The following is a 12,104-nucleotide window of genomic DNA, read 5'->3' on the forward strand; positions in this document are numbered from 1 at the left end:
TAATCCAGGTTGAAATCGTTACAAATCACGCTGAAGTTCAGTAAATTGGCGTCTGCGTCATCCCTGATGCAATATATTTCTCTATTACTCTGCTCACACTATGATTGCCGTGTGCAATCACTCGCACATTTGATGAGTCACTCGTTTGTTTTTTATGTGTAGCCTTGGTCGTCCCTGCTGCGGAACTGGAACAGCTTGGCAGTTACTCACCCGGGGTACATGGCCTTCCTCACCTACGATGAGGTCAAAGCACGGCTACAGAAGTTCATCCACAAGCCTGGCAGGTGAGACATGCAGATGCACACATGCATACTTTGTAATGTAGTTATCCTTTATGTCAAAGAGCAGCGGTGAGTTTTAATGTGTACGATGTCTTTGCCTATCATGTATCTTCTCTCAGGTTCATTGATGACTGTGACAATGTTGTAATTACTTTTTAAACATCTTTCCCATTTATCTTTTCTCATGTAATAGAAATGCATTAAAGAATGGGTTATCAATTATTCACTTATGTCAAATGCTTTTTATGTAATATGCTTTTATGTGTTTTATGTTTGAATCGGATACATTTTCTTTGAAACTGTTTAATTTGAACTGTTTTTCAGTGCTTTTTTGTTGATTATGCACATTAGATAAAATGTGGCTGCTTGTTGTTGTTATATTGCCACAGGGATGTTCCCATGCATAATTCAGCCTACATATTTGCATATAGACTTCATTTCATAAATAGGTATATGCATACTTGAAGAACATGTTCCTTTGTGTGCACCATTTGGGAGACACTCCTCTATTTGATCACTTTTTTCCGTGTAACACAGAGTGATACAACTCCAGCATGTCTTACTTCTCATGTCTCTCTCTCCTCAGTTACATCTTCCGACTGAGCTGTACACGGCTGGGCCAGTGGGCCATCGGCTACGTGACAGCAGATGGCAACATACTCCAAACTATTCCCCACAACAAACCGCTCTTCCAGGCCCTCATAGATGGCTTCAGGGAAGGATTGTGAGTCCACTGGCATTTTGTTTGGCACGCTTGTATCTGTCATTTTCTTGATTTTCATCTAGACCTCTAACTCTGTGGCTGGGTATTGGTCTTCATTTGAAACCGTTTTAATAAATGAAGTCAAGCTTCCTGTCATATGCAGGGCTTCTCTTTTTCTGCCATTTCCCATTTTCTTTCCTCTTCTCTCCCCACAAAGCATTGCATCTCTGTATAAACTATGCAGCTCTGCTTTGCATCCCATGATTTAATCTGCCTTTCAGCTCTAAACCAATCCAGCCATATCATATTGCCTGTTCCCATCATTCCAGTGTTATCATAACCAGAATAAAACTGTTGGTTTCTAATGTGCAGCTCAGTGAGTGGTTTAGCTGGCTGGCATGAAACTCGTCTTTTTATGCCAGCGTTGATTGGTTGGTTTAATGAAAGCTACAGTTGGCCGGCCACAACCTGTAATCATATCCTGATTTAAAACGAAGAAAGCCTGTACAGTAGATCGCCTGTATCTATAACATAATTATAAGTTAGTAATTACACCATCTGACCCATTTGTAAAATGGTCACGTACTGTACATGCATCATCTTGGTGATAATATTAAAACAAGTTGCCGGATTGAACAAATGGACTGAACAGATGTTTTTTTATTGCGTCAGTGCATCCTGTTGGGTATACATTCAGTATAATCATACTCACTAATTATGACGAGAACTTTCCTTTTCATCTCCAGCTATTTATTCCCCGATGGCCGGACCCAAAATCCAGATCTGACGGGACTGTGTGAGCCTTCGCCTCAAGACCACATCAAAGTCACACAGGTCAGAGCGCCGTGCAACTCAGACTGAATCCTCAGTCTTTAATGTATATTCTTGCTATTCTTCTGCATTTTATTGTAAATCTCAAATGGCCTTTTCTTAGTTCACACACAGCTCAGAAAAGTAAAATGATGCAACAGTCCGCTGGTTCATTACCAGAAGGAAGCAGAAGTAGAAGATATGATAAAACACTACACGGGAACTGAGTTTGTCAAAGGTGAAAGTGGCTGATTAACCAAAAATATTTAAACAAATAGCATTTTTTCTCTCTGACATCTGTTTAATAAGTATGAAATATGCAGCCTCTGCTAATGCAGTGAATGTGGCAGAAGCATATACTGTATGTTTCACGCAGAGCATTATGATATAGGTATATTTAAATACATATATATATATTTAAATGGATATTTTGACTTTAATGTTAAGTTATCTTTTTTAAAGTTCACTGAACTTAAACAGTGTTGTGGTCCCCGAGTAAACTGTCAAACACTGTGTTGAACATGGAATGAGCTTAGTGAAAATAAATGGTGCCTTTCAGAATTTGATAGTTTTGTACTTAAAGCTAATTGGTCTTTTGTCAGCGCGAGCTTCCTCTATTGTTGAGCAGCACAGGAAGCACCATCCGTCTTGCAATAGTTCATACTCTCATTGGAGGACACATCTTGTTAAATGCGCCACACACATTACTGTGAATTGTAAAATGTTGTCCAGACCAGTTTCTTTTTTTTTTGTTGTTTTTGTCTTTTTCTTCTCAGGGTTTTGCAAAGGTGTTTATGAACAGACTCACTTTGCTTGTGCACAGAACTGAAACTAAAAATACGCCCCCATATTTTAACTTGGCTCCTGAGCCTTCTGTGCTCTTTCAAAAATGATCTCAGATCGTGTTTGTGCCGTATGATGTTACCGTGTTTGGCCACCGATACTCACAGTTGTCTCATTTCTTCCTTGCCTCAGGAGCAATATGAGCTGTACTGTGAGATGGGCTCCACTTTTCAGCTGTGCAAGATCTGTGCCGAGAACGACAAGGATGTGAAGATCGAGCCCTGTGGTCATCTCATGTGCACCTCCTGTCTCACTGCCTGGCAGGTAAGCGTGTGGGTGCATGCAATAGGTTTGTGTGGGTTGATTGCTCCGAGTTACATCTCATAACTCGCACCTGTTGAGAGGAGAACTCACTGCTGAAGTGTTGTTCTCTGAGGATGTAACACACATAAAAGCACGTAACCTCCTTTCATCTCAGTGTGCTATTACCTCTGCCTGTTACAGGAGTCGGAGGGTCAGGGAACGGGATGCCCCTTCTGTCGCTGTGAGATTAAGGGTACAGAGCCCATTGTTGTGGATCCTTTTGACCCCAAAGACAATAGCGGGGGGTCGTCCAGGGGCCTATTTGGGGCCGAGGGCGCTCCATCACCCAGCTATGACGATGATGATGACGACAGACTTGAAGACCCCCACCTCATGATGAGCAAACTTGCCTTCTCAAAGGTAATATTGTGGAAAGACCTTGACTTAATTTTATTTCAGTTTGTCTATAAAGTTTCCAGTTACACCTAGCAAGCTGTTTTTCTTCATTGATAAAACATTGAGGCCCTGTGGTCAACTCATGGTTCCTACTGTTCTCTCCTCTTCTCTCTGTTTGCCTGAGAGACTCATCTCTGTACTGATGAAACACTCCCTGCCTTGCCCTTTTCTTCTTTTTTTTGTGAGCTTCAAACTCACGGCTCATATCTCGTCTTTCATCTCCATCTTTCATGGTGCCAAGGTAGCAGCTCTTTTTCTGTGCCTCGGTATTTGATATATGGGGCCGTCTCCTATCCATCTTTTATGTGCCTCTGAGAAACTGTGAGAGCATTAGTCTGCTTATAGAGTAGGTGAATAGCTGAGATCACACACACTTTCATGTGGTCCCTGGAATTTCTTTGGGGCTTTCATTGCTAACCCGGCCTCTTTCTCATCTTTGACCATTTCTTTCGAAGTACACTACGAAGTACTCTGTTCTACTTCATAAATAATTTGTTTGTTTCGTGTTGAAACAAACCGAGTCTTGGATTTGTTTATATTTGTCTTTTCTTTTTTTTAAATGTGCTAATTTATTAACTTATCTAGCAAAATAATCATTGTACAAAAGAGCACATACCATAAGAATTAATACCATAAGAATAGTTATTGTCTTTTTAGGGGATTTTCCTCCATAACAATTTCAGCCTTTTCCTGCAGCTCTTGATAATGATTTGAGACTTTAGACGTGAGCATTTGAGGAAAACTCAGATGGGAACTGTTGTGCAGAGTATTCCTCTTCATCTTTTCTACTTACAATCTAAAGAACGTTAGCTTGACAGTGTTTGTGGATCACTTGTATCATGAAAAGGTGCCATTAGACCAGTCCTGATTCATGTGTTTTCATATTCGTTCCTGTTGATCCAGGTGGAGCGCCCCCCATCACCTATGTCCATGGCTCCTCAGTCCTCTCTTCCCCCTGTGCCGCCCAGACTAGACCTGCTATCACACAGACCTCCAAACCCCCCTGGAGCCTCCAGCCCCGGGGTCACCAGTAAGGTAACCGAACAAACACAACCAACAACATATTGTTAGGGCAAGAGGGGATATATTAAAATGATCGTGTTAAAGCATTTACATATTTCACAGTCACACAGCATCTTCATCATGTGTTTTAATTGTCCAGCTTCTGTCTGAAGGGGTGTGTCATAGCCTACAGGTCAACAGGAAGTAGTGCTGTCACAAAATAAATGTTATTTTTTAGTAACTTCTGGCAAACTACTCAAACATTCTGCTTTGCAGCTGCTTCGCAGTTGGGACTTCTTTGATGAATCCAAAGAGTGACAGCAGAGAGCAAATCCAGAGTTACATTTGAGAATACTACCAGTAACCCAGCTCTGTTATTAAAATGATGCTTACTTATATTACCCCTTTGACAGAAGTAAGGTGTGAAAGTGACAGCCACAATAATCAGCGTGATTTATATTCAGCATATAAGTAATTTTAGGAGGCATTTCCCCTCACATATTCATATTAATATTTCTGCTTAAATGTAGATCAATGGAAAGCTGGAATTGTTTTTTTTTCATTATTTTCCTTGGTGTTTTGTTCATCTAAGTTATGTATGTGGTCGATAATGATGATAAATACATTCACAGTGGTCTTGTTGCTGAATGGATTATTTCCAGCGTAGAAGAGAGCAGCATCGAGTTTTCTTTTTCGCATCAATATTGAATGTAGTCTAAATGAGCTCCCTCCATCTCTGTTTCTCCCCTCCAGGCAGCATCTCACCACAAAGACAAGCCTCTTCCCCTCCCCCCAGCGCTGCGGGATCTACCCCCTCCTCCTCCAGACCGCCCCCACACAGCCGGGGCAGCCCCCGACGGACGGCTGCAGAGGCGGCCCTTACCCTGCACTCCCGGGGAGCCCACTCGAGAGAAGCTGCCTCCTGCACCCCCAAACCGGCCCCCGGCTGAGTGGAACTCCCGTCCCGTTCCCAAGGCGCCCACCTCTTCTTCTTCCTCGTCGTCCTCCTCGGCATCCTCATCCACCCAAGTCTCCGGTCTGGGAGTGGACATTCGAGCAGGTGTCAGGGAACTCTCCAACCGACACTCCCTCCCCTTGGCGCTGCCTTCTGCTCTGGACACGCGGTCCGACTCGCACAAGAACAACAGCTCCCTCAGTCTGGATCACCAGCTGGTCAGTGAAACCACAAAACATTTGGTTTGATGTGTATTCATCGTCTACAATTACAAACGCACAACGTTTTAGTAGTAACCGTCCAAGTTTGAGCACTGAAATACATCCAGTACATATTACTACATGTATTTCTTTTAATGCCAAGCTATTCCCTTTTGATGTGATCCGTATTTGATTTCAAGATTTTGATTATGAAAGTATTCTTCACTTTAAAGTTTCTAAGATTTTCGCTTCTGCTTCCCTGACAGAATTTTGCGGCAGTATCCGGTCAAGATTATGACAACGCCAAAGTCAAGCCCTCATCCTCAGCCAACGCCATCTATTCACTGGCGATCAGGTATGTTGTGCCGGCGCTATGATGACTTTAAAGGAGTCTTTGAATGACTGTGATCAGCAAGTGAGCAAAAATCATTTCAAAGGCCATATGATACATACTTCAGGAAGCTTGTTTCCACTGAAAACATTTAGCGTTTATATTTCATGAATCCATATTTACAGTTCTAGTTTGAATGTTCTTTTTTTTTTCTTTTTTTTTTTTGTTTCCAGACCTTCTCCAGCCCAGAGGTCAGTGACAGGAGAGGAGGCACGTAACAGCGAGGAGGAGTCAGAGTACATGATCCCCTCCTCTCGTCCCGTCCTGCCCCCCATCACGGCAGCACCTGTAGGGGAGACCCCACCGGTCCCGAGACCTCCTCAGCCTCTAGCAGCACTCCAGATACAGAACCAAGCTACTGCATTCAACTCACGGTATTCAAAACACTCGATGAATCCACCTCCAGCAGCACATCTATATTACTTTGGGGACTGTAATACTGCATCTGCTGTGGTTGTTGTGTTCTTATTATTATTGTTTGTTGTTGTTGTAGGCTGACAATGGCTGAACTAGATGGACCTCAAATGTATGAAGCCATGTACAACATCCAGGCCAGGTCACAACAAGCCAGAGATTCAGGTATTTTGATTCATCAATCTTTGGATCAGGTGGACATGAGTTACTATTTTAAACCTCTTAAGTATCCTTTCGGTCTACCAACCTGTAAAGATTTGTCTCTTCATGTAACTTCATATAGTTCTCTGTCTCTCAGATGCTGCAGTGCTAACACTTTTGTTTTCAATCCATCCAAGACTATTCAGAGTTGCCCCCTCTGGCGATGACCAATGGCCCAAGAGAACATGTAGCCGAGGACAAGGAGGAGGAGGAGAACTGCTACGACTTCCCAAAGCCCCGGCTGCCAATGCTTACGACTCGACGGACCCTTTCAGAACTGGCGGGGTCGTCTTCCTCCTCTTTATCATCCTCGTCAAGCTCATCCTCCACAGCTGCTTTCAGCCACCTTTCTCTAGATTCGGATGCTGGAGCTGCAGCGCGTACGTATACTTGTCCTTGTTGAGGCTAAGCTTGTTTTTATACACGATACAACTTCGAAAAATACTTTCTGTCATTTATAACAAGCCATGTTATGAAAGAAGGATTTTCTTTACTGTAGCATTGCCTAATTTATCCAAGGCTACAGGTGACTTTGTTCATTTTCTCCCCCAACTTGTGCATGTGCTAGATAACGGAGATCTGGTGCTAAAGCACCAGCTGTGGCTTTCAGAAACAATTCAATAAATACCTATCTACCTTTAGGGGAAGTAGGAAATACTTTCTGTGAATTGACCCTTTAAAATATGGTCTTTTATTAAGAGACATGACACTTTAAAGTTCACATTTTACATTAGTGATGGCATACAGTAACGGATAATGGTGTGTCTGTATCATAAAATTACTCGGATGTAAAAACGTGTAATGGCAGCCTCTTTGCTCAGCGCCTTCCTGGCCAAAAAGCAGAAATTGCTGATTAATCAATATCTAGAAGCAGTTCTAAAGTCCTCTGACCGGGAGTAGTCTGAAATGTCGAGCAAAGCGTTTTTCTGCATCCCTGGAATGAGGCCAGACATGATACCGATTTTCCAGAAGCTCTCTGAAGTTGACGTTCGATTTTGATTGATTAGAAATGTACATAATGGAGAAATTCATTGTAGCGTGCAACGGGTAAAGACCAATAGTATGCTCAGAGAGTGCTCAGTGATCACTGATCTTCAAACAGTTAGTGATGCCTCCAGGATGTTAGACATACCTACGGTGAACTCACCGTCTGTATCATCAGAATCTCACTGAGATTGACCCCGAGATGTCACAGACCGCCAGGTTGTGTGGAGGTTTCACTGCAACTAACGCAGCATTTAGTGACTTCATCGCAATCTGTAGAAGAAGGAAGAAAATCATTTATTTCTCTCAGTAATCTCCTCGTGTCTGCAGCGAGCTGACATTTACTGCCTACAGAGTATGATGAGTGCCGGCTGTCTGAGTGTTCCACTAGAGACCTGAATCTTTATATCTGAGGACCAATTAAATGGCTCTCAGACATGCTGACAAGCTCCCAGATCAAAATTGGACTCTCTATGAGTGCTTTCTTAAAGGTTGCTGCAGTGGAACGATCAGCCAGTTCACCATACATACAGTATTATAAAAACACACAGCTCATTAAAGGCAAATAAGAAGTGTGCTGTTTGCCACAGGTGCTTTTTTTAAGTGATCAGGATGTTGTTTTTGAAATGAGATGTAAATGACTTCCAGTAAAGTGAATCTTCATTCACATTGACCTATTGAACTAGAGTAGTCCAGACCTTTCAGCTCTTAAAGGCGCTGACATTCACGCTCTTCTTTTCTTCAGCCTTCTCCGAGCCGGTGGAAGCCCCAGAGAGACCTCCGAAGCCTCTGCCCAGACGAATCAACTCGGAGCGCAGAGCCAGCCCCGTCCCGCCCGTCCCTGCTCCGCCCAGTGGTGGAGCAGCAGCAGGAGGAGAAGAAGAAGCCAACCCCCAAATCAGTTGTGAAATCGAGCACCTCTTGAGTGAGGGATACTCTTACCAGGACATCCAGAAAGCGCTGTTGATTGCACAGAACAATGTTGAAATGGCTAAGAATATCCTACGCGAGTTTGTCTCCATTCCCTCCACCGCGCACATTCTTACATAGCACACTCCTCTCGTGCGTCTCTCTCGTTTGCTCTCTCGCCCTAGCTTGGCCCGGCCCCGGTTGGGTTTCGGTTGGCACGGCCCGGCCCAAAGCCCGTTGCCTGCAGTACTACCTCCGGTGCTGGCTTGACGCCCCTACATCCCTGGGGATTTTGAACTGGCTCGTTACACCAGTGTCTCTGGGACTTTGCGCCCCTGCACTCCATGCGCTTTCAACAGTGTCCGGCCTTCTTTAAACTGCTATAGCAGGCCTCTTCGTCTTCGTCATCTCTGCGGCAGGTACCGAGCATGCGTGGAACAACGAGCGGACGCCAAATGGTGACGGACTTTCGTAGGAATCCCGGGAAGACGGATCGTTATTCCCCTGAAAATGTAACCAACACCTCACAAAAAAACTAAAAATGTATGTCTATATGAAAATTTAATATATGAGTAAATATATATTAAATGTGTGTAATATATACAGTATGTAAAAATGACTTCAGCTTTGAGGGTCGCTGTTGGTACAAGTGATATCGGTAGGCGGGGACCATTTTCTCAGACTGAGGGATGAAATACACGTGAGGAAGAGTCAGGATGTCTTCCTCACCGCGACGCGTCAGTTTAGAAGATGTGCAGCAGAGCTTTTTTCATTATGAAGTCAGTCTGTTATGGCCTTTGATTAACAACGTTGCTTTGGTACTTTTTTCTTTTTTTTTTAGAAAAACATGCTTGTTTTGTCGTGTTGTATTTTTCAAAGTAGCATGGCGATGGTTTCAGGTCTGGGCTGTTGTCTGGCAGCGTGTGTTTATACGTGTGAGTTTGTGTGTACGTGAGTATGCATGCGTGTGCGTGTCTGCCAGACCTACTCCTCACGACCCTCTCTCTTAAATGAACCCCCCTGTTCCTGTACAACATGAATGTGGAATTACAGTCCGTATACTCCGACCCGTGCTCTGTAAACGTACTGCTTCTCTGTACGGCAGCGAGATTATTAGAGGACGTGCTAACGTTGACGACCCTGCAGTACCAGACTAGTGTTGTGTGACCCGTGGTGGCTGAAATGTTTTCGTTGTGTCTTTGTCTCACGTCATTGGCTGGCTGATTACAATTCTGTCTCCAGCTCAGTCCAGTGTTATGAAACAACAAAAAAGATGACATTGATTTACTTAGGTAATATTTTATCGTAATATGATCATAAATATTGTTGTTATAATTCATTCAGAAGTGCTTCACTGCTGCTACTATTGTTAGTGCAAAACAATTAAGCCTTAAATGTACATTTGTGAATACTGTGTTTACCAGTCGCCCTGTTTCTTTAGAGTGACGGTATCATCTGCATGTCTCTGGTCCGTGATGTAGCATACTTGAAAGTACTAACGACGTGGGAGCCTGCAGCCCTCTCAAGCTGTCGACTCTTCAGTCTTTAAAACTCTTTTTTTTTTTTAAATATATATATTCTCTGTGATTCTCTACAGGTAGACTGTTAAATATAGCAAACTAGATGCTATGGAAACCAGACATTTTGTAGGAGATTCAGGCTTCTCTCGCTCTCATTAGTCTCCTTTCTCTGCGGCGGTTCACCGCCACTGACTGGAAGTGACTGCAGAGGCTTTTGAAAAAAAGAGTAGGCTCATGGGTTCACTGGCCCACCCCCAAGTCTCCATTAAAATCAGTATTTGGGCCAACTGTAAGAGCTAACTCAGGTATAATGTTCATCTGAACAAGTTCACCAGAGGAGACTCGCTGGCATGAACAGCAGCTCACCTGCCGACTCTTCCTCCAGCTGACATGTAGCTGAAAGTATCTGCTTAATGAAGTCACACAAGTAGCCGATTTCTTTTTATCACATAACTTTATAACTTGCACATTGTTCCTTTTATTTCCAATGTCGGTTGGACTAAAACAGCAGCTTGATTTCCAGGTACTATGAATGAATAAGGAACTTGGACGTACATTGACTTGAACCTCTCCCAGCATATGAAGAAGAATGTTTTTTGGGGGAGGGTTTAAGTCATGTCAATAGCCAATCAGCACGTGCTTATTCTGGGTAATGCTCTCTGTTGACTGGAAGCTATCTCTGGCCATCCTCTAGTCCGTTCTGTCCCCTGTTCCTACTTGCCTTGAGAAACTTCTTGAATGATGGGTAATGGACGGGGAGGTCCCCAATCCTCAATACCAATGTTTTGTTTATGCTTTGAGGACAGCATGTCATTGTTGGTATTCTTTTTTGGGGGATTTCTCACAATATACCAATTTGTGCTTTGATACTGTCATTCTAAAGAAAAATCTAATTGTGCAAAGTCGGTAATATGAAAAGAAAAAAATGTCTTTTATTTCATTTTGCATTCCTGTAAAAGTATTTTTTTTTTTCCAAAGGTTTTGTATAATTCTGTGAGCAGTGCCATATGTTAGGAGATCCTCACCACGTGTAGAGTAAGGAGTAGAGTGTTGTTCTGTACCTGGTGATCTCAGAAGGCTAGATTGCTTGTATTAATCTGTCGCGTCAAGCCTCCTCTTGGAGCACAGTTGTTGATCTGGGAGAAAGGTCCCCCTTTACTTTCTTACCTGAAAGATAAACCAGGTCCCAGATCAGCACTCGGCCTCAGAGATGCTCGATGCGTACCAGCCCGTTGCCCTCGGTCCCTGTGTTTGGGGTACTTCAGCTTTCTGCCAGAAGAGAGAGCTGCTGTTCCATGTGGTGTCGCGTCTCATCATTGCGAGTCATTCATTCACTTTTTGATGTTTTTTAAAGCTCATATCACTTTGGAAGTCTGCACAGTGCTGTTAATAAAATGATAAGTAAAGGTTACCACATCTCTCCTCTTTATATGCATATTCAAATGTGTTCAGCATGTAGATGCCATTACTCTGAGAAATATCAAATGCAGGCCAGTAGTAGTGACATCGATGAACAATATATCTTAACAATTCCTCAGGATATTTAAGCCGTTTGTGAAGACTCAATCATGTGCTCGACTAACAGTGAATTCATTGGTTCATTATAGTGTTTACAGACTTTATTTATTATTATATATGACATTTTTGACAAACTATACAATGACTTTTTTTTACTTTTTTCAACATACCATATTAGTTTTTCGAACTTTTTATAGACATGAGTATTCTAAACTATCATAGTATGGTATTTTGAAAAAAGTAAAAAATTCATGTTGAAAAGTCATGAAAAATGTATTGTATGATTCATTAAAAAGTCAGTCTTCGCATTGAATGTCTGAAAAAGTTATATTATAGTATAGTATGGGGTGTTGAAAAAAGTCATAGTATAGTACACAATAAATTCATTGTAAAATAAAAAATACTCGGAAATTATAAAGAATCTTTAAAAAAATACCTTTAAATCTGCAGAACCAAAACCAGATAAAATGTTTTTTTGTTAAACATTAACAGCCTTCACTTTTACTTAAAGCTGTTTAATAGGTAGCTCATCGTCAAACTTAAAAATATTTCAAGCTTTTCGTTTCATTTAACAGTCAAATCTTTATTTGGTATAATTTTCAAAAACTACAAATAATGAAATAAAAACCAAACAATTTGTTGGTGAATTGGTTTGAATGTCATCAATGAAATCA

At 42.2% G+C, this 12,104-nt stretch overlaps 1 protein-coding gene across 1 annotated transcript in view; it reads left to right on the top strand.

The window, feature by feature from the left end:
* Window positions 1–11,323, top strand: part of cbl (Cbl proto-oncogene, E3 ubiquitin protein ligase) — a 34,462-nt gene extending 23,139 nt beyond the window's left edge. The window contains exons 5-16 of the mRNA XM_031860594.1: window positions 163–284; window positions 868–1,005; window positions 1,731–1,818; window positions 2,770–2,901; window positions 3,082–3,300; window positions 4,240–4,371; window positions 5,092–5,511; window positions 5,760–5,848; window positions 6,058–6,258; window positions 6,378–6,463; window positions 6,637–6,879; window positions 8,229–11,323. Of these exons, the coding sequence (XP_031716454.1) occupies window positions 163–284; window positions 868–1,005; window positions 1,731–1,818; window positions 2,770–2,901; window positions 3,082–3,300; window positions 4,240–4,371; window positions 5,092–5,511; window positions 5,760–5,848; window positions 6,058–6,258; window positions 6,378–6,463; window positions 6,637–6,879; window positions 8,229–8,533 (2,175 nt within the window). The 3' untranslated portion in view covers window positions 8,534–11,323. The remainder of the gene's footprint in view (window positions 1–162; window positions 285–867; window positions 1,006–1,730; window positions 1,819–2,769; window positions 2,902–3,081; window positions 3,301–4,239; window positions 4,372–5,091; window positions 5,512–5,759; window positions 5,849–6,057; window positions 6,259–6,377; window positions 6,464–6,636; window positions 6,880–8,228) is intronic.
* Window positions 11,324–12,104: the final 781 nt, after the last annotated feature.

The sequence above is a fragment of the Anarrhichthys ocellatus genome, unplaced genomic scaffold (assembly GCF_004355925.1).
Source record: "Anarrhichthys ocellatus isolate YVR2014 unplaced genomic scaffold, GSC_Weel_1.0 scaffold24, whole genome shotgun sequence".
NCBI lineage: Eukaryota > Metazoa > Chordata > Actinopteri > Perciformes > Anarhichadidae > Anarrhichthys > Anarrhichthys ocellatus.